Genomic DNA, 23,414 nt, shown 5'->3' with positions numbered 1-23,414 from the left:
CTCTAATACCCCACCAAGCCATCACTCTCTCTTATACTCCATCAGACCCTCACTCTCTCTGAAACACCACCAGACTGGAGAATACCCCTTTAATCCCAAAACATTGTGTCCCTTTAAGCGGTTAACCTCTTAACCCCATTGTACGTCATGGCATGACGTATATTTGAAGCCTTCATCATTGCAAATACAGGTAGCTACCAAAATGCTACCTATTGCGATACACTGTGTTAACCGGTCGTACCTATTTTGCTTTTTAAAGCATATGAACTTTGACCTCTGGGGTTGCGGCTAGCATAGCATACTTCTAGGGTCATAGGCCATCATTGTACCAAGTATGAACCCTGAGGGCGCTATAGTAGTTGAGCTAGAGCTGTTTGAAATTTTACACATATTGCCCCCCTGTAGCCCATGACCTTTGACCTTTGGGGTCGGGGGTACCCTAGGATGTATCTAGGGGTCATGGGCCATCATTGTACCAAGTATGGGCCCAGGGGCTACTTTAGTTCCTGAGCTAGAGGGGTGCAAAGGACTGATCTTGAGAAGAAGGAGAAGGAGAAGGAGAAGGAGAAGTCGAAGACTAAACACAACAAATACAATATCTATGCCCCGTTGCACGGGCATAGATAAGGAGAAGGAGAAGCCGAAGACTAAACACAACAAATACAATATCTATGCCCGTTACACGGGCATAGATAAGGAGAAGCCGAAGACTAAACACAACAAATACAATATCTATGCCCCGTTAACACGGGCATAGATAACAACACGGGCATAGATAACTAAACACAACAAATACAATATATATGCCACCGTTCCACGGGCATAGAAGGAGACGGAGAAGACTAAACACAACAAATACAATATCTATGCCACCGTTCCACGGGCATAGATAACACAGTCTGTTAAGGAGAGTCGGAGCGGTGTCTGCGCTAGCGGTGTTTGTGCTCGAATATTGAGAAAAATAAAGCCTGCACTCACGTACATGTAAAGTATGGGTTAAATATCTATCCTCATTGTAATGAGTTTTATTTTCCCACATGTGCATGGGGTTTTTTTCTGGAAGGGGAAATACATATGGAAATATCGGACCAGAGGCTTACCTAATTCATTTCCTATAAAATCAATGTTCATCAAGCACAAACGTTTTCGACAATATTGGCAAACGTATTGAAGGTTGTCAGAAAACGTTTAAATGTCAGGTTATATAAATATTCATAAAGGGTATGAAACGTTTTTTTATTACTTGCAAAACACTTACTGCAACGTATTCTAACATAATGTTATTTAAGTGTTGACGAAAAGTTTGGTAAATTGTTTGCAAAAAATATTTTACAATGACGTTTTGACAACATTTTAAAATTGTTATTGTGTTTTCATATAACATTTTAAAACCGTTTACATGACCTGCATATAACCCGTTGACAAAACATTTTGTAAACTTTTTGAAAAAATATATTTTAAAATGACATTTTGACAACATTTTAAAATTGTTGTTGTATTTTCATATAACATTTTAAAAACGTTTTTATGAAACAACGACAACATCGCATCGAAAGGGCTCCCATACCCGTAAGCGAAATAAGGGACCGTTCACAAACACTTGTTAGAGGGGCCTGATGAAAAGGGGGCCATTAAAGTTTTGACCCTCCTAAGGGAGGGCTCTGAAAATTTTCCAGGAAAATTCAGTAGATATGCTTTTCTATTGGGTTGACCCATAATTTTCATGTAAAAAAAATCTGAAAAAGGGGAGGGGGGCAAACTTTTCGTGATGATTTTGTTTGCATCAGGCCCCCCTGTCAAGTGTTTGTGAACGGTCCCTAAACAAGTGGTGTTAAATTATTCTCGTTTTATTACCACTACGTACATGTATGAATCTGGAATTCTAACATTTGGTTTGTTTTAATAACTGGTAAAAATAAACATAATATACATAAAATGCAATGTTTGTTTGTGTGTTTGATTGTCAGTTGCCTTTAGGGGTGGTGCAATGAATAAGTGTGTACCCGGTGGTGAATTGTAGAGGAGGGGGCAAAAGGGAGGAGGGAAGATGTTTTGGAAAGCCAAAGGAGGGGCACAGATTTGTTGGCAAGCCAAAATTGGGGAGGGGCAGGCAATTTTTGCCACAGATATTTTAAGCACTGTTTCGATATTACATCATAAAGAGGGCGTGGAAACATATTGGGGATAAGTTTTTTGTTGGATCAGTCCCAGCAAACACAAAAACATTTTCGACATCATTCGCAAAAGGTTTTAAAAGGTTTGTCAGAAAACGTTTAAATGTCGGGTTATATAAAGGGTATATTAAGAGTATAAAACGTTTTCATAACCTTGAAAATAATTTTTTGATAATCTACTGCTCAGCAAACAAAAATGTTTTACAGAAAACGTTTAAATGTCGGGTTAAATAAAGGGTATAAAAACGTTTTAATAACATTCCAAAAACATTCTTGAAAACTTGATACAAAACATTCTAAACAGAATGTTATTTTGGGGATGAAAAAATATTTTGTAAAAAATGTTTGCCCAAAATATTTTCAATAACGTTTTAAAAACGTTTTCATGACCTTCATATAACCCGACATTTAAATGTTATTAAAAGGTTTTGAAAAAAAAAACATTTTAAGAACATTTCTGTGTTTGCTGGGTTCAAATATTTTAACATAATGTTATTTTTAAAAGTATTGACACAATATTTGGCAAAAATAGTTTATACAATAACATTTTTTGAAAACATTTAAAAATATTGTTGTAGTGTTTTTTCATACAAAACGTTTTAAAACGTTATCATGACCTTTATATAACCCGACATTTTAATGTTATTAAAACGTTTTTACCTAAACCAAAAGCCAAAATATAACTTACAATGTTTTTAAAACGTTTTTGTGTTTGCTGGGTAGGTTATTATGTGTGAAATGATTCAAAGGCAATTAACTTTTAAAAAGTAAAAAAAAATGATTTGACTGATTTTCATTAACTAATGGATTATGATGATGGTCCAAAGGATCGAGTAAAGTAGTGATACCTTGGACAAACAACCCCCCCTGAAAAACGGGATAATAAAATAAAACAACTGACAATTCAATTTCCGGGTCAATTTCATAATAGGCCTACATATTTCACCCATTTATATAAAACAAGATTTCTTGCTATCTGGTCTCTATACAAAGTGATTTCACATCTTTATGTGTGAGTGCCAGTAGCGTATGGTGGGCAAAGGTCGAAAATTGTCAAAAATGGGCTAAAAAGTAGGCCTACAATAAAAAAGAGCATAAGCATCTTATGATCTTAATATCAGGGTACCAGCACCCCACCGGGGAAGACTTCTCACATGAGGGACGTTTCGCCCCTTTCTCCCTTCCTTGGCTGCGCCACTTGTGAGTGCTAACTCTACGGGAGTCAGTACCCTAGTTTTTCAATCGTTCTGAGTTGAAAGAAATAGACCTCATTAATAATAAATAGGCCTATTTAGACCCATGCAATGTAATTCAGGTGTGCTTTTGTTTACAAACACAACGCGCCAGCTACACGTGCTTTTGTTTACAAAATACAACACACAACAGGTCAAAGGTTAAATAATTCGCGAATTTGATTGGTTATCGCCGCGTCGTCGCCGTGAAAAGTTGAACTTTTTTCAACTCGGCAAAGACGTCGCCGCGACGTCTGCCGATGGACAGCGATGCCAAATCTTATCGCTGTGACGTCACTCAAAGATAGTAGAACGACGTCGGCCGATGTCGGTAGACGTCTGCAGACGGAAAAAGACGTAGTATGAACCCACCATAAGTCACCAACAAGTATATGGCCACTATGCAGTAAAGACTATGATCACTGTCTCCCTAAGATATTGGTCTACAAAACCCACCAACCGCGAAAGCCCACTCACCGAGCCGCCAGGTTTAGACCATTCTGTAAAAAATTAATACCACTCCCAGCAGTACATGTACATGGTACAGAGCTTGCCGAAGGCAAGCTTCACTATTGGCAAGCTACATAAGTCACCAACAAGTATATGGCCACTATGCAGTAAAGACTATGATCATTGTCTCCCTAAGATATTGGTCTACAAAACCCACCAACCGCGAAAGCCCACTCACCGAGCCGCCAGGACCTACAGCTGGTCTTTACTATTAGTGTCAGAGGGCATATGGCATGGTTTTCATTTTTTCTTTCAATTGGATGGAAAATAGGTTGGCTTTGGAGCAAAGCTAAAGAATTCTTGCACTATCTGTCTGCAAACACGGGGGATCGATTTCTGTATCCCAATAAGTTCACGGGCCAATTCAAGTCCGAAGTTCTACCATTGTTTCAAGGATTCGGATTCCATTATCAACGATGCCTCGATCTTTTCGGAACTATCCAAAAGTTTTGTGGCAGGGTATTTTATATTGTAGAATAGTTATTAGACCTACCCGTATTTATTGCTATCACTGTAGAAGCGCAGTAAGTTTTCGATGGTCTTCCCTCCACAATCCGGATAGTCTGTAAACTATAGTGAGTACATTTGTAAATGATTAGGGTTACAGCCGATAAGACTAGGCTAGGCATATACATTTTTCAAGCATCTATATCTCAGATTATTTGTGACATATTCAAATTGTGTTGCATACCAATAGTCTACCAATGGACAGCTAATTTATTTCCCTTTACAATAACACCACGTTTGAAACAATCACCTCTTTTATGGCTGAGTACACGTCTTGTGAATGTAGTGGGGTCTCAACCAGAATGTGCCAAATTGACCATTATTCTGCCCTCAAATAACACTAGTCACTAACCTCAATTGCGCCGTGAAAAATCATACGCAGCCAAAACAGCCAGGCACTTCCGCCTCATGCTGCTCACCAGACTGGTCACACATTGGTGTGGGATGACATTCCATTCTTCAACGTCATTCAATGTGGTCACATTGGCTACTCTGGCACGCACAGGACGACCAAGCTGGTTCCACAAGTGTTCATCGGGTTGAGGTCTGGACTGAATGGCAGACCATTCGATTTTCTCTACTTCCATATTCTATAGGTAGTCCTTGATTACCCTGGATCTGTGAGCCGGGTCTGTGGGGCGAGCATTGTCAAGCATTTAATAGGTCCCAGATTGTGAAGATATGAGATTGCAGCTTGTTGCACAGAATAATGGTCAATTTTGCACGGCTTTTTGAGACCCCCACTACATGCACAAGACGTGTACTCTGCCGTGGAAAAGGTGATTGTTTCAAACGTGGTGGCATTGTAAAGGGGAATAAATTAGCTGTCCATTGATATGCAACATTTTGATGACCTGCTGCATCCTGTGTCCAAACATCCATCAAACAAAACAATCCAATAGGAAAAATCAACTGGCAGTCTGGCAAATCACGGGAAATCAATTGGATGACCAGTTCGCAGTAGCAGTCTTCATCCAGTGTTGACAGCATGTTATCGAAACGTACACAGTAAATGTAATTTATTGTATCACAGATAAGAACCTTTTGATTTAGTATGTTGGAAACTACAGGCCAATTTTTGTTCTGCCAATTGTTTCTAAAACTGTTGAGCTGATCATAACCAACTTTATGTCTTATTTAACCGATGATGATCCCCTCTCTGACACCCAGCATGACTTTGTGCCAATTATTCTACTGCAATTACATTACTTGAAGTTAGAGATTTCATTAAAGAATGAAGGACGTGCAATAGCTAGTGGCTTGATACCTTCTTGCAAGCAACATAAATAATTATATTATTATTGTTATTCAAAATAACCATACCTCCTTTACTTTGCTGTTTTCCCAAAACATTTTGTGAATGAAGTGGTCTCCGTGTGTATTGAGTCCTGCCGATACGATCATCAAGTTTTTACCATCCTGAAGGAACAAAGATGAGCTACAAAAGTAAAGTAATTGCCTCACTATACTCGAATACCCGAAGTGCTTGCTATGAGAATGAGCAATCTTTCTTATGTCTGGGTGTCCTGATGTCTGTGTTCTCTATATCTTATTGCCGCTGTCTGTCTACTCCCGTCTCTGCCTGTCTCCATGAGCGTGGAGAGCGTGGCTCAATGGTTAGGGTACTTGCCTTTAGTGCATGAGGTCCCAGGTTCGATTCCCGGCGGTGGCGATTTGCTGGGATATTGACTTGGAAAAAAAAGTCTGAAATTAATTGGCAACTTCTGTAGATTAAATTCAGACTTCCGCTCTCCCATGGTTCATTTAGAATTGGGTAAATGAATCATGAAAGTACTCCGTCCTTCGGAGGGGACGTTAAGCCGTCGGTCCCGTGTACAGAGAGCCATACCTGTACATGTATCTCGCAGCCAGTTTCGAAAAGAGTAGGGTGTTAACCCCTGACTGTTCTCAACCCGTCCCGGTGTTCATATGGACCCCAATGGAAATAAGCTTCAATAGAGGGTTATCCAGGGTTGTCAAAACCCGAACAAATCAAATAAAAAAAATGACTCTTTAAGCTCGTTGTATGTATTTTTTAAGTTCGTTGTTACTATTTTGCCTTTTGACTAGCAGTGGACTTTTGGATTTCAAATATTGTCAATTTTTAGGTCCTCGGAAATTGTATGCATAATGCAAGGGAGTGGGTATGGGCGTGCATATTATGATCAAGGGTGTAAATAAGTGGGAGACAGGAGCCGTTTGGCCACCAGAAACTCTGAAATGGCCCCTGGTTACATCTCAATTTTAGTTGACCAGGGAACACTTTTCTCACAAAACTGGCCCCTGGATAGTGAACCAAATATATCAAATGCAAAGCAACTAGTGCTTACTTAACTCATCTCATCCACCACATCTTTATTTTATTGGCCCCTTGGTGATTGGAAATGGCCCCTGGTTCCATGTTAAATTGGTTGAACCAAGAGCCATTTTCATTAAGTGGCCACTGGTTCACTCCAAATCTTGTTGAACCAGGGCTACTTTTTGCCAAAGTGGCCCCTGGCTGGTTCAAACTTTTTCATCTTCACCCTTAATTATAATGATTACCTTACCTTTCTCATTTGTCTCATAGTTGGCCATTGGTAATTATAGGTTTCATTATACTCCTTGGGTGTGATCACCTTGTCTCCAAAGAATAAAGCGATTGGGTCATTAATTTCACTGTCGTATCCCTGGCCTTGTTGTACCTTTAATGATAATGATTTTATGAAACAATTAAACACAAATCGCTGGGTATATACCGTATTACACAGATAATGATTCAAAGGAGCACCTCTGACAAGTGTTATGCTGGTTTAATACTTTCCTGCTGATTGCCGCTTTGAGGCTCTGAAGATGATTTTGCTTCACTGCGCAGTTGCACTAGAAACGCTAACGGTGACCAGCGGCAAGCCGATATATCGATCACTCCACCGCTGGGAGTTGAATTCAAGTCAACTCGGAGCGGTGCCGCTCTGACGTATGAGAACAAAATACGATTTTGGAGCGGTGCTGAGCGGCAACAGTGGCTTTCAGAGTCATCATAACTGCTGTCGCTCAGCGGTGTGCCGCTCCGCTTGCAGACAGCATTAAACTGAGCTTTGCAAACGCTCTTATAAAGGTGAAGCCGTATCTTATCCAGATCAAATCATGTGTCTCGGGGTGTGTGCGGGTGTGTTTTTACCTTGGCACCTTCCTCTGCGCGGAGGTCCCTCCCCTTCGGTTATATACGAAATAGTATGATACTAAGTTTTGGGGTTACCAGTTACGTAAATTATCAGAATTGAGATCAAATTCAAAATTGTCCAGAATAATTTTTTCTAACATTTATTGGATAGTAATAAAAAGTAAAGAATTAGTTCGATGTATATGAGAACCGAGAAAGAACTAGAAGTTTTGAACTCACGCTAATGATTAATCTTATTAATTCTCCCTTGTTTTCTGGAATGTCCAACCATTCACCAATTTCTCTGATGCCATCTTCATAAAGACGATGATACTCCATGCATCCTATTGCATTATCCGTGGGTAAATGAGCAAAACGCATCTGAAGCATATCAAAGGCATTATCATGAGAGTACATTTATATTGGTAATCCATATAGAAAAATGTAACTCTTGAAGTCAATAGAATAAAAAATATTTACCTCCGCAATTATTCGCTGTTGTTTATACTACGGCTTTCGTCAGTAGCGTAATGATCCAACTTAAATCCCGGGCTCAAAGCCCTTGACCAATTAAAGAAAGATAAAAATAATGCGGACTACACCAGCTGATAAAGGGGGAATTGTTGTTTTGGACATACAAGATTATGTAAAACCCTGTGACACTGTCACATATAATACATATTATAATAAACTTGGCACAACAGATTCCACGTTTGAGTATAACCTATAAGAATGAACTAGTGACTGGCTGCGCTTCAAGAATTGTAGAAAGTAAGAGGGTACTACTATCAATATGCTTGAATATACTTTGAAGCTTTACTTCGGCCATACGAATCAAACGCACTTTTAACATCTGTGCCAGTGGACAAAGAGCTTCCTGTTATACAGTCGATTTAAAAGTGATACCACATAGAGAGAAAGAACTCAGCTGTCTGCTGCGATGTTGTACAACTCTTTGAGCTGTGTCTCCGTCGCACATATTTCATCTATATACGTATACAATGACACATTTCCAACAAAATTTTGGACGCGCAATTTATGGGCTCGCCAATTTCGCTGATTGCGTCTATCACTCCATTTCCCGTTATGATGGTTTCGTTACGTCGACGACACGCACACAAAACTCAAGAAGGAATACGCACAAGACGAGGATAGGTCTCTGGCGTGGCGTTTCTTGTCACATTGACTGTGATCCACTGATCCAAGCTGACGGCAGCTTAGACATCAATTATATAACTAATATATAAGCTAACACATACAGAGCAATGATTTATTTATATCACCTCCAACCACCCAGTATAACACCGTAGATTAGATCAACAGACCTTATCCCACCGTCTGTGGTCACCAATCCCCAAGCTGTTGTTGAAGAAAAGCAGCCTATCACACAAGCTCTAAGTGCGGCTACCCTCAATAGCTTTTATTAAAATCAAGCCCAAGAGTGAGAAACCAAACTCTAACAGAAACAGTACTGTTACACCCAAAAATTACATTATGCTACAGCTTGCTACCTAATAACGAAGGACTTTTGGAGGCTCTCCGCAGAAATGTTAGCAGGTTTGGTGTATGAACGTGCTTTAAACTTACTCGGACATTGCGTAAATTTTGTTTAGTGGCGCCAAAGGTCAAAACTGAGAAAAAGGATATCACTGGTCCGGTGTATATGATTCCATACCAGGGGCAGACCTAAAGCATGTCAAGCATGACAAGAGGAATTGGAGAGACTGGACGTTCTCTCAAGATCAGATTTCTTGAACACAGATATTCCGCTTCGAACTGAGGTCTCTCGACAAGATAGAGCTACAAGGCCATCACTTTTACTTGGAAGGTCCAGATCATGGATAGGGAGCACCCATATTTGAGTAAGGAATTAAGGAAGCCATCTTAATCATGGCCAACCACAATCTCTGAATAAAGATGGAGGACGCTAAATATTACCAAAGGTCTATGACCTGAACATTACGCCACACTTCAAGAGTGCGATATTGTGTCATTCAGTTGACGAAGGCTAGTAACAAATGCTTAGAATTTGGGAGGCAAATTGTTTCCAGTCAGATCAAGATTATTTGAGAGGTATTGTCTAATTCAGTGGTAGAATGCTGAAATAATAACACTGCGTCGTTGGGCAGCACCTCCTATGTGCTTGTGGCCCCTGAGCATGATTAAAACAAAACTTCCAACAGGTTACATAGAAGGATTTGCTTTAAACCTGTTCAGGGGCCAATGACACATAGGAGGTTTTTCCTGCCCAACGACGACTACTCCTGGATCAAGTAAACAGACCGTCACGTCAAAGACAAATGAATGTGTTAACACCAGCTAGGAATGAACCCGGGAATGAACAACATCCCTTTATTCCATTGATCTCAAGTTTTCAATCGAATACTCACTGCTCCATAACACCACACATTATCTAGCTCGAATCCTCTTACTCCCATGTGCAGTAGGTCGGTCATGGTAAATTCATGGTTGGCGACATTGACACATGTTGGTTCATAGGGTGGCGGCCAGTTACAAGTGTCATTATCTGAAGATAATAATAAACGAGCATGGCCATGATGGCCAACGATGCATTCTTGTTAGTTTTCAGTATTAAAGCTATGACATTGGCTTATAAAACAATTAGATTAGAGAATAAACAATGGGACCCGAATCGAATTTCAAAGTTTTTGTTGTAAAAGATCATACGTTATAAAATAACAGAATACTTGGGTGAATTACATAATTCATTTAATAATAAATTCTAATTTAAAAAGCTCATGCTTTAACATTGTTTAAACGGCCATGCCCTGTCCCCATACAATAAAATTGAATAGTAATCAGTGATGATGTATGTTTTGATAATGATAATGAACTGAGTGCAATGCATTCGTCAAGATAATCGCACGCGCCGTGGAGTTATTGCATTTAGCTCGAGAGCCGATAGGCTCCAAAGCTAAATGCAATAACTCCATGGCAAGTGCAATTATCTTGACGAATGCATTTGCACGAGTACATTATCCGTCATACACTTTGAGTGTATTAAAACAATAGGCAATATTAATTGCTGCATTCATTATATTAGTTTTAATGTTAGGGAAAATAGCTTACATTTTAAAAACACCGTCAGGTCATTAACCAGCTAGGTAGCATTTAACTGATAAAGAAATTCAATCCCTGTGTAAGTTATCAATGGTATCGATTGCGCCATACGTCATACTTTAGTAACTTATTCACGCATGGTTTGTAACCAATTGACTTTATGTTGTGACCATTTAATATCGAACACAGAGAGCACTGAACCAGTTCACCTGGAAACGATCGATTTAGATGTCCGACTAGTACTACGGTGAATTGAGATGAGAGAAAAAACATATCAATATCAACTGGACTTTATAGCTCTATAATTTGAACTTTAAAATCTACTTATATTAAAACACACGACATTGGGATTTTACAATTTGTTCAGTATTATAAAGCATGATCATGATATTATGCGCTAGTGTGTGTTTCCCGGGCCCGGCCATGTTATTTTAGATATAGGCCTACATGTATTTCATTTGTTTAATGCTGAATATTTTGCAATGGTGTCATCTTGTATAATTATGATCCACCTGTTTTTGGCCCTTTTTAATTGATAGAAGCTCGATTATTCTCATTTGATGTTTGATTTATTTAAGGTCATTAATCATAATTTATGACAATGATATTTGCAAAATAGAACACCGTTTGTAACTATACCATTTTAACACCACAGAATGTATATTCGTACTTTTTTGATGGTATATAATTATATCGAACAGACAATTATATAGTTATGTGACCTCTGTGTCGAAAGCGCCACCTGACTCTACTATATAGTTATGTGAAAGTAGTATTTCTAGTATTTGAGCGTGCACGTATTATCTAGAATCTATTGTTTAGCGTGCGGGTTTTAGATAATGCATTGTTTAGCGTGCAGGTTTATATAATTTGGGCTATGAAGGGTAGTTCGCGAAAATAATGCACGGGAGAAGAATACATTACGATGAATAGAAACGGGCACTAGAAGTGTATTATTTCATAATCGATAGGCCTACATGTAAAAGGCAGATTCAAGATCGATCTATGCATACAAAATGCATTATAAGACAGGGGAATGTAGATCCAGGGATGTGCAACTTTAGATTATAGAACAATCCTACCTCCATACCCATCAGCTCTATTGTTGTACGAATTGTGTGCCTAGTGTAAAACACATAACGTAAAGGCATTTGTAAAGTGGAATTTTATTCGTCTGGAGCGGAAAGCGAATAATAACGTAAGTTAAAACTTTCTTATGCTACAAATTATAATTGTTACAATCTTAAGGGCTAAAACACAGCAAACAATAATTACAAGAAGATGAATAAAATAATATCAACAAATGCCATTATCACAAAATGCTGTTTATTTTCTACATGTAACCTTTTTTATGTCACACCTTGTATATTTGAGTACTTACATCGAACATCATAATGTGATCAAATGTCTTATCAATCTGTAATATATAAAATAGTGTAATCAAATGTTTCAGTTTTCAAATAAATTGTGAGTTAAGTGTTGAAATATGCAGTGACTATTTACTTGAAATACAATGTTATTATGATAAGTGAAGGGGTGTGCAATAATTATAAGGGGGGGGGGTAAATTTCAAAATGGCGTGCCAAAAATTGCCTCCCCCTTCTTAGCCTACCAAAAATTGATTGTCCATCCCCCCTCAACCTGCAAGGAAATCTTTGCCTCCCCCATGCACATATCAACATTTTGGGTTTAATTTAAAGATGTGGAACGGATTGTAAATGAGGTATAGATGGTCACAAATCTATCAATAAGAATGGACACCTCATGTATGATGACGCGCAGTATTAACACTCTGAATACAGATCATCGATTGATATTTGAATCCGTGGAAAGGTTTGAAAATGAGGGAGTTTCGGAAAATTCTTATTTTAAGAACGGTGTGGTTACTTGTCGAAAGTCAAAAAGTATGTGATAGCTGATTTATTCCTCAAGCACACCAGTAATTTAGTTATGTTTAGTTGTGGCGTTAAAATACACAACAATTAAGTTTCCGACAAGACAGTTCATTCAGGGACACCATCAGGGGCGTAGCAAACGGGGGGACAGGGTGGACGAAGTCCATGGGCCCCAACGGTTCAGGGGCCGCGAGCACAAAAGCGATCATAAGGACTGATAATGGAGTGCAGGGCCGGATTTACCATTAGACCAGGATGGTCCAAATTTTTGGGGCCCTAAAATTGCCCTATGCATCTTTCTTTTAACCCCGATAACAGCATGTTTTTGGCCAAAATAGGCCAAAATTGTAAAATTGTACGCAAAATTCACCTTGATCTGGGGATAAAATAGTCTGAAAATTAATTATTTCATGTGCTTTGAGCGCAAATGTCCTAGTAACATCGGAACAAAATATGTTAGTCCCCCTCTATATTATACGTAAACCAAAACTTGGCCACTGATTTGAATTGAGGGCACATCCCTTCCTCGGTACATGAGTTCGGGGTCTCCAAATTTTGGCCTGGCACAGGGCCCCCATAAGACAAATCCCGCCCTGGTTAAAAGGGCCCGTACTGCTCCGTGTCCGTGGACCCATGATGCTCTTGCTACGCCCCTGGACACCATGTAGCATGAAATGGCCCTAGCAACCTGCAAATTGAATGGCCACGTACCAAAGATTCAATATTTATTACACCTGGGTTTAGACTTCAGATTCAAAGACGACTTGCAAAAATAAAGGGTAACATTTATCGTTAGAAGCTACAATAAGCTACAATACAATGATACCAAAGCAATATAATTATACCTGCATGTCCCTTTGAGTTTTAAGAGCAAAGTTCAACCATGGGTCGACAGGAAGATAACCTCTATAGCAATGACCTTCGTTTGTGCACTGTGGATCATAAATGATAAAGAAATACACTTATGAAATGTGTTTCAGTCAGAGCTTGACACAATTCTTAGCTATATCCTCAACTTTGCATTCTGCTCCAATAGCGGACATCTCAAATAGAGGCCCTAAATCTATGGTTCAGCAGTGCCACATATGCAGTTTATATCATCGGTGTTTATCTTCGGTTTTTTTCATTCAGCCCACTGAGTCGGCACCATGGAGAAGTTCTTCTTTGGCACTTTTGGGCATACGCTTGTACCTTCAGCTTTATCACTTGGTTCAAATTCGTTGATGAAGCTTTTCCTAGATTTCAGCCTACTCTTTGCAGGTCATGGCCGAATAAGGGGTTTCGCTCATCTGTGGTCTGACAATGACGTTCTCTACTGTTTGCTGCACTGCAACGGATCAGTTATGTATATATATGATGTCAGTTCATGTCAGACATGGACCAGTCTTCTTAGTATGGGCTGATCTTACTCAAACCGGACATACATGGCTGGAGACTCCCATATGAAGATTAAATACTTCAACTGGGATCCCAATATAATGGCCCCGCAGGGCATGAAAGCAAAGTAACTTAAGGATTAATAATGTAAACTGACTATATACGGCAGTTTAGTTAGGAGACCAGGTTGTTGAAACACATAATATTAAGTATCGCCTTCCCCACCCGATCCTTAGAAGAAGAAGACGAAAAGAAAGGAATATACTGTAGAAAACCTGTTTAGATTTCTAATTATAATTAATTTACATTGACCGTGGGACATTTACGAGAGAATAAAATCATTACATGTTCAATTCGCCGGCTGATCCGTCATGAGCTGTTATGGAGTGTGGTGGTGAGCTGAACGACATGTAATCGTTAGTGCACGCTGGTTCGAATCCGAACGGTTCTGATTTTTTCTCTCCTTTATTATAATGCCAGTTTGTCTGAGCTCCATTTCTTTAATTATTATATATTTTCTCAGGCATGTATCCTCTGGATCCTCGCATTTAATATTTAATGTCTCATATTGACTGATGTCATGCTATGACACAGCAGATAGGCCGCCCTCTCTAATTATAATTAATTTACATTGGCCGTGGGACATTTACGAGAGAATAAAATCATTACATGTTCAATTCGCCGGCTGATCCGCCATGAGCTGTTATGGCGTGTGGTGGTGAGCTGAACGACATGTAATCGTTAGTGCACGCTGGTTCGAATCCGAACGGTTCTGATTTTTTCTCTCCTTTATTATAATGCCAGTTTGTCTGAGCTCCATTTCTTAGATTTCAAATAAATATATAATTTTGTACGCATAAATTCACTTGATGACATGATCCAAAAAGGTACTAGTACTCACATTTGTACATCCATGCTCTTCACTTAGTCCACCACACGTAGCCAAATCATACATGATATCGTAAAAATAGTTCTCTTCATTGTACTGGAGTTCGACTTCATGATGACGCTTTTGTCCAGCAGGGTCTGAAAGGTCCAGATTGCCAATTAAGGCATCGTCATCGAGTTCAACATGGGCATAGCGAGACTACAAGAAACAACAATATGGCATTCTCCAAACAATAACAGTGATGAACAAGATACAACATAGGCGACAAAGACGCTAACAACACACAAGAACAACAGGATGATTTTGCTAAAAACAACAAAACTTTTCAATTATTTGCAAAGTCAGTCAAAAATATAATTTTTCTGAAAACTATTATGATAATTTTTATTACTTTGATCGATGCCTTAAATACATGGCTAACACATTTGTAGTAGACCTAATAATGTCGTATTTGAGATAAGAAAATACAATAAAACACAACACGATATCAATAATCATTACATGCTTACCTCAATGGTAATAAAACACATATATGTGAGTAAACATATTACTGTCCGTTCCATGTTGTTCATTTAGGTGTATTAATTAAACTTGCATTTACCATTTTCAATTATATCAAAGTCCAATAACAGAGTATCTTACTATGAATATTATATTACCCATATATTTGACCGTTTCCAAGGTACTACTTGTCAATCAACACGAATTATTAAAGATAATATGCTTCAAATAATCTTAAATGGTAAACATTAGACATTGACTATTGACCAACAGTTATTATTAAAGGTCGATGTGACATGAACTGATATACTGAGGCAGCCTGTTTCTGTGATCCATACATGTTGGCCTATTACGGTATATCATTTATTGTTTAAAGCTTAGCGCGCTTTTCAAATGAAGACATATTGTTACGAGTCATAAATGACACCTTTTACTCGGATTTTTCAGAATGCACAACAAAACACACTATGTATACGTTTACAAAATCTGAATCTTTAAGGGATGGGGTATGAACGTTTGGACAGTATTTATTGTGGGACATTAGAGCACATCAGACATATCGAATTACATTCTGAATACGAAGAATGTCCTTCTGATATCAGATAATTTTGATTTTTTGAAATTCGCAATGTAATACACATTTTATGGCAAATGATTAAAAATTGATATTTTTGATATTTAACAGTACTCGAAGTAAACTTTATAAATCTGATGATTTATACTTAAATTGTATGTAGGTGGGATGAAAAGCCGACGATCAATTGAAAATGTCGACCTTTCGTATTGAAGATATGGATTTCTTTTCCCAAAACACCAAAAAAATTAGGTCTTGGGAAAAAATCCATATCTTCAATATGAAAGGTCAAAATTTTCAATTGATCGTCGGCTTTTCCTCCCAGCTACATAGACTTTAAGAATATATCATTAGATTTACAAAATTTACTTCGAGGACTGTTATATAAAAAAAATGTGAAAAATGTCGAATTTTAATAATTTGTCATAAAATTTGTATTATATCGTGAATTTCTAAAAATGAAAATTACTTGATATCAAAAAGACATTCTTCGTATTCAGAATGCAATTCGATATGTCTGATGTGCTCTCATGTCCCACAAAAAATACTGTCGAAAGGCTCAAAACGCTCATTCCAGATCCCTTAATGAAAGGTATAATATGATTGGTAAGGATTTTGCACATAAACATAAATGCATGTACACTTTATAATCACACTAATAATTGCTACTTATCTAGCAGTCTTTTTTGTGTTGATTACAAAGTTCTGTTGCACTCAATGTTTCGGACGACTGATGTATAATATAATCCTGATTCAAATTCATCCTACGAAGATCAAGTCACCAAAGTCCACTGTAAACTTGAATTTATATATCATATCCTTTGCGTATAAAATCCTCGCACAGGTGACAATTTCCAAAATGGTGATGCTTTCACCAATCGCTCATTTTCTCCAGGACTGATATGGGTAGTGGACTCAAATTGTAGGGTACGTTTTTCGCTAGAGGTCACGAAAGGTCACGACACAGGGGTAAAAAACTCAAAATGCTTCGATCTTGTTGAAAGATATCAAATTACTCGTCTGATGACAAGGATTAAAAAATGTATAGTTTGTACTATCTACGACTTATCGTATTATTGTCAATTGAGTTATTCTACATAAACCTCATTTTCAGGCTAAATGACACGTCGTTGGAGTCCAGTAAGTTCCAAAGCTACCGTGTATGAATAATTCGACAAGCACGTTTCTGGATATTCTCCAGCCTGTCAGATTGCTCGGCAGTCAGATTACCATGCCAGACTGGGTGGCATATTCCCGGGGCATATTCAACCACAGAAACTAGGTCCTCAACTGGCAGTCCAAATCATTTGAAACGATTGAGCACGTATAGCATACGGTTACCTTTACTAATCATAATATTTATTTGAATATCCCAACTCAGATTTGATTGGACGCTAAGACCCAGAAGTTTGGTCTCAATAACCACCTCAAGCTCCTTCCCACCAATCTTGAGAACAGGTGGACTAGGTGGGCAATGCACTGCACAACAGCAGCTGCACCAAAATGCATTTTATTTTATATTAGAAGAAAAAAAACCTCTGGGTTTTTTTTAAATCAAAAGTTGCCCACCCTAGTACATATGAATCCACATATTAATTTAAACGAACTGAGAAAAAAATAACAATTTCTATTTTATTTTGGAGCTCAAATTTCCATCGGCGAGAACGTATTTTATTCTATACCACCATATAAGTCAAAATATATAGATAAAGCACATAATTATTACTATTTTGACAGATTTGCTAACACAGTGATAAATATTGATATCTCATTCAGAAGGATTAAGTGCCAGCACCTTAGATACAAAATCATCTAACTCTATGAAATCAGCTATAACAATATTGATACCTTTGGGTCCAATAGATTTATTCTTGAGAAATAAAAGTAGGTTCTTCATTGCTTCTGGTGCACAGTCATTTTTCAAGCTACTATCAATATGCTGTAATATGAAGGTCCCATTGGAAGTCAGAACTCCTTGACTAACATAAAACTTGTCATTTGGTCTTCCTCGAGTAAGGTATGTTTCTAATATGTCCACCATTTTAGATGCTTCTGTAGTGTTTGGCCATATCGATTTTATACAATTACTAGGCCAAAGTTGTGCCTTATCAATGGTGGTATCTTCATGGCAATAAAATACAATCACTTGCCACTTGTTGTCCCATAGAACATTTAGAGCTGATTTATCAATGTCCATAAGAGGGCATACTTTGTCATCAAATATCTGTTGAATCTGCAGGACAAGTATCTGATGGTCTTCAGCATTCATGTCGTAAAAGTGATTAAAATCGACCAGGACTACCTCTTTTGGGTGAGCATCTAGCCACTCATTAATGTCTCTCAAGCCAGATTCTACTGTGTTTCCAAACAAACCATGAACGAAGAACAAATCCGAGGTGTGTGCTCTAGCGGAGACACGTAGATCCAGGTATCGGATTCCATGATCCAACTGCTCTTTGAAAGTCAAACTCTGTGTTACAGACCAGTTGTACATTATTTTCTTGGCAGTTGCTCCAAAGACTGAGACCAAATTCCGTACTGTACCTGGGGGACCAGAAGCAACCTCTGATGTATGATCCAGGTAGAAACTGAAGGAGTCATGTGATCCTGTTAACAAACAAAGAAGAACATAAAAAAATCAATTTCATCTTAGCTTGCAACAGAATTCCTCCATGTGACTTTTTGTTGATCTTGCAGGGTGAAATTGATACTCTGAATTGAATTGAATAGAATTGAACTGATTTGAATTCAACATACTAAAACCAACCTGCAATGGCAATATTCTTTAGCGGTTCATAGCACAGCCTTGGAGGCAACTTGCTCATCCAGTTGGAGAAATCAACGGTTTTTACTTGAAGGGACAAGCAAAAACCAGGAGCAGAAATGGGCTGATGATCTCGCATCTCAGGCAGAACAAGCAGAGGGAAATAGGAGAATGAGGAGGTTATATGACATTACAAAGACTTTTAAGCAGTGATAAAGGCAGAACAAACAATGCTGTGAAGGACAAATCTGGGAAATATTAACAGAAGAATCCGCAAGAAGAACAAGATGGCAAGAGAACATTTTGAAGAAGTTCTAAATAGACCACTACCAAGCAACCCAATTATTAGAGGAATTAAGTGACAATAATGACTAAGTACCGGTAATTGAGGACATCAGTGATAGCCACACAGAGATTAGAGCAGCAATTAGAAAGATGAAGAATGGAAAATGTGGTGGCAACGATGCAATTACGGCAGAATTTCGAAAATAGACAAAGACACAACTCTAGACTGGATAGCTGGCCTCTTTAGCACAATCTGAAAAAGAAAGAAATACATAGAAAGGTGAACTCACAGAATTAGAGATGGAGGAGACAACAAGTTGAGAGACTAAATGGCTGGATTTCGAAGTGGAAGAAGTACAGTAGAGCCAAAATTTTGTTTTGCGGAATATAATTGAGCAAGTTATCGAATGGCAGTCAATCTTATATATTACATTTGTGGACTTTGAGAAAGCGTTTGACTCCGTACATAGAGAAAGCCTGTGGCTTATTATGTCTAGCTACAGAATTCCATCCAAGATAATAAGAATGGTCCAGATCTTGTACAAATGTAGCGAGGATGCAGTGTTATAGATGGAGATCGAGAGGAGTCACAATAGTTTAAGGTGAAAACTGGTGTGAAGCAAGGATGTATGCCTCTATTTTCTTAATTGTGGCGGACTAGATAATGAAACATGCAACAGAAGGGAATAACACAGGAATCCTGTGGAAATTTATGACAAAATTACAGGTATTGGACTTTGCAGATGATAGAGCCCTAGTGTCATCTAACATTCAACACATGTATATAGGATAAGACAACAAAGCTAAGTGAATTTGCAGCAAGAACCGGTCTAAAATTAGGAACCGGGAACAGGATAGTCTAAGCTGAACGAGGTAGAGAAGTATACATACCTAGGTGCCAATGTTAGCAACTAAGGAAGAGGGAGGGAAGACATGAACAGAATTTGCAAAGCAGTGGGATCATTCATGAAGTTTTAAACAAATTTGGAATGCAACCAAGCTTTAGGAACCAAACTGAAACTGTTTCAATCTCTGGTAATGTCCGTATTGCTATACGGAAGTTTCCAATTTTAAAATATGGAAGATCATATCAAACAACGACCTACAGAACAAAACCAAGATGAACAGGACAAGTGAAGAAGTAAAAAGGAGGTGAAAATGAGATTGGCCATGTGCCAAGGATGAATGGCAGGATTAGTACTGCGTGACAGCACTTTCCTGGGCTTCAGAAAGCAGAAGGAAATTTGGGCGCACAGTGGAAAGAGAAAGGAAGAATCTGAGGTGGAGGTTATGGAACGAAGCCAATAGAGAGACAAGGACGGCTAGAGCAGGAGACTTGCAGCCTTATGGGCCACATGGCCCGAAGAAGAGGATAGGTAGGTAAGTAGGCAATTAAAACTCCCTTGAATATATTCATCAGGACTGTTCCAGGAAGGAAAACCATCCATAAGTCCGCAATAACTGACCATGTTGTGGATAATAATCATGTGATTAATTGGGAGGACGCGAAGATTGTCGGAAAAGAGAGTGATAGGTACAAAAGATGGCTAACTTCGCAATGTGGCCCTCAAGTCCAAATCAAGACAGCCACCCCTGGTGTAGGGCATCACTGGATCGTGTCATTGTAATTATTCACAAAAGATGCTTATTTTTAACACAGTATTGAGTCACAGTCACTTATGGCTTTTTTTGAAAAGCATTTAAGTTGACGAATATCGGCAAGCCTCTCTCCATTTTCGGTAATTTCGCAATTTCAACTTCAAGGTCCATTAATAAGTAGATGAACTTTCTGTTCAAAAACTGTACTAAAAAGTTTTGTTGGTGGGCATACATCTAAAATAAGCTTGGTGATACAAGAGTGGGGTTGAACTGACTTGAAGTTCTGGTGAAAAAATTAAAGGGCGAATTCGTGTCCGTGCATTGATAAAAATCAGTAAATGAAACGCACTTTAGGTCAGCTGCTATTAGTTCATTGCCTCATGAATGCCATTTAAATTCAACATCTAAAACCAACCTGGAATGGCTATATTCTTAAGAGATTCACAGCACAGCCTTGGAGGCAACTTGCTCATCCAGTTTGAGAAATCAACGGTTTCTACTTGAATTGAATCTTCATTCAGTCCCACATCATCAGCATCATGTCGATCTCCACCATCTGCCATGGTTATCTTATTTTCTTAGAATATCCTTAATATTAAGCTTACCATTTGCTTACCTGCAAGACACAATAGAGTAATGGTATAAACAAAATTAAACTCACACACTCCCGCAGGCCGCAAATTTGATCCGCGTAGCCCGGTATAAGTTCGATAATCATGACATGAAAGAACTAAGCTGCAGCGCTTACGAAAATATTAGTAACCTTAATCCGATTCCCCGGGCCCTTCCTTCTTCTTTCTACGCGTTAGTGAAAAAACAATAGCGCTCAAAAAACAATATTGCTCACGGTTGCCCCACAGGGTTACAAAGAAACAATAGTGATCAAGCTTACACTATGAATTAGCCCCCAATAGAAGTCAGGGCCTGAAGAATGAGGGAATAGCGATCAAAAACAAAATTGTTCAAGGTTGCCACGCAGCCTGGGTCGCAGGCCCGGGGTCGCAGGCCCGGGTCGCAGGCTACAAAGAAACAATAGCGATCAAGTTTAAACTATAGATAGAGGATAGAACCTGAAGAATGAGGTAAATTAAGGATTTAAAAAATCTATAGACTAGTACTTACAAAGATTGTGTCACACGATATACAATAAATAGTCTGTATAAATACATAGCGTATCAGCCAAACTCACTGAACCAAACCGATAGTAATTATATTGCTAACCAACCTTTTCCTTCTGTGACGAAACGATGCCTTTTGTTGTCAGTTTTAGTAAACACTTGAAACAAAATTGATAATCGTTGCTTGACAACCGTTCATACAGTGAATAAGTTCATTACTTCTAATATAAAGCTTGTCAAAAAGGTCAAGGTATTTTATTATACAATAGGTCCTACATATTTTTTCATTTTGTATTGTATGGTCTTAACTAACTGTTTAAGAGGTCTTAAGGATCGCAAAAAATCGCAAAGGATCGCATTTTTGCGCTTAATAGCCTAATAGGTACTTACCAAGTTATGAAACTAAATGACAAATAAGTTGACATGCTTGAAAGTGTTGTTGGAATAAAATTATGTTTCCCCTTGAACGATCGTGTGGTCATTGTAAGGGTCTTCAGTACAAAAATAAGCTGGTTGCCTGCTTTTGCGCAAACTTGCCAAATGGAACGCGATTTTCCAAAATAGAACCAGTTTATGAAGTCATAGGCTACAAGTATAATTTTTTTTAAAGGTAGATAATATATCGACATTAATCTACCGCACTGTAAAACTCTGGACTCCGAGTCATGAGGTTTTAAATGACCCTCGTAAAGTTACCAGGGGCCTGTACATAAAACCATAATGCACAAAACGGGAATACAAGGAGACCCGGAGGATGTAAAAAGTATCCTACAATAAAAGAAGCATTGTTACCAAGGAAACCAAGAGGAGATTATTTCTTGAAGACGTTGAAGCTAAGCTTCAACGCCAGGTCTCCTACAGTCCACCCGAAGTCGAACCTTGAGATTACTCTATGGATGACATCTCTCCATGAAATCTTTGGATGACCAGCCAGGTTTGCGTCTCCCATGAGTTGGCTTCCAAAGGTAGAGCCTCTTAGGGTGTGATCTTTAGTTCATATACATATTTGATATATGTTGTGACCATACCACCCAAAGAATTTTGCACGGACAGCGCATGTCAAAAGCATCGCAGAACTTCATCTTGGTCTTCAGGTTGATGTTACGATCCTTTCACACCTTGTCCAGCTCTCTAAAGGCTCGTGTGGCTCTGCCAATTCAGCTCTTTTACATTAATGACCCGTAAGCACCAAAATATTTGAAATGGTCTATTGCTTGAACGAGACCTTCATTGCCTAGGGACAGCTGGTCTTGTAACACTGGATCGGCCGTGGATATCTCATCTTCAGTCCTAGTTTACCAGCAGTAACACGGGAGGCGTCGGTTGTCTCTGCCATCTTGGCGTCAGTCGCTTCAAACAGAGCTATATCATTAGCATAATCCAAATCAGCTACATTTGGTATTTTTTCTTCTGGGTATATCTTAAGCTCCTCCTTGGCATGTTGCCAGTAAGATTAATCCTCTGTTGTTTTCATCAACAGTCTTCTTCATGATGAAGTCAATGGCCAAGTCAAAGAGTAATGGAGACCAGATATCACCCTGTCGGACTCCAGTGATTATCTTGAATTATCTAGAAAGGGAGCCCTCTGCTTTCACTGCACAGTTTGTGTCCCGATATGAATTCCTTATGATGTTGATTATCTTGGAAGAGATTACGTAGATGCGGAGGATTTCCCAGAGGGCCTGTGCACAGAGTCAAAGGCGGCCTTGAAGTCAATGAAGAAGTTAATGAGGCATGGTAGCTGTTGGTCCAAGCACTTCTCAATG

The 23,414-nt window shown here is 38.6% G+C and overlaps 2 protein-coding genes across 2 annotated transcripts in view; both read right to left on the bottom strand.

Moving 5' to 3' along the window:
• LOC140147117 (uncharacterized) overlaps nucleotides 1-15,370 on the bottom strand; it is a 43,787-nt gene extending 28,417 nt beyond the window's left edge. The window contains exons 1-8 of the mRNA XM_072168894.1: nucleotides 15,317-15,370; nucleotides 14,820-15,005; nucleotides 13,387-13,473; nucleotides 12,028-12,063; nucleotides 7,806-7,946; nucleotides 6,973-7,107; nucleotides 5,747-5,842; nucleotides 4,410-4,486 (exon numbers count right to left, since the gene is read on the bottom strand). Coding sequence (XP_072024995.1) covers nucleotides 4,410-4,486; nucleotides 5,747-5,842; nucleotides 6,973-7,107; nucleotides 7,806-7,946; nucleotides 12,028-12,063; nucleotides 13,387-13,473; nucleotides 14,820-15,005; nucleotides 15,317-15,370 — 812 coding nt within the window. The remainder of the gene's footprint in view (nucleotides 1-4,409; nucleotides 4,487-5,746; nucleotides 5,843-6,972; nucleotides 7,108-7,805; nucleotides 7,947-12,027; nucleotides 12,064-13,386; nucleotides 13,474-14,819; nucleotides 15,006-15,316) is intronic.
• A 2,261-nt stretch (nucleotides 15,371-17,631) lies between these two features.
• On the bottom strand, nucleotides 17,632-18,785 carry LOC140147116 (PI-PLC X domain-containing protein 3-like). Its single transcript, XM_072168893.1, has 2 exons — nucleotides 18,650-18,785; nucleotides 17,632-18,489 (listed from the first exon to the last, which is right to left on the bottom strand). Exons 1-2 carry the CDS (start codon nucleotides 18,783-18,785, stop codon nucleotides 17,651-17,653), a joined length of 975 nt encoding a protein of 324 aa, XP_072024994.1. The 3' UTR covers nucleotides 17,632-17,650.
• Between the last annotated feature and the right edge of the window lie 4,629 nt (nucleotides 18,786-23,414).

This window comes from Amphiura filiformis, chromosome 3 (assembly GCF_039555335.1).
Source record: "Amphiura filiformis chromosome 3, Afil_fr2py, whole genome shotgun sequence".
Lineage (NCBI taxonomy): Eukaryota > Metazoa > Echinodermata > Ophiuroidea > Amphilepidida > Amphiuridae > Amphiura > Amphiura filiformis.
This window is presented reverse-complemented; position numbering and strand designations above follow the sequence as displayed.

What these genes read in the sequence shown, in the direction of transcription:
- LOC140147116 (XM_072168893.1), bottom strand. Translation starts at nt 18,785, where the DNA reads ATGCGAGATCATCAGCCCATTTCTGCTCCTGGTTTTTGCTTGTCCCTT. An exon ending in AAAGAATATTGCCATTGCAG is followed by an intron (nt 18,490 to 18,649) that starts GTTGGTTTTAGT and finishes GTTTGTTAACAG; the next exon opens with GATCACATGACTCCTTCAGT.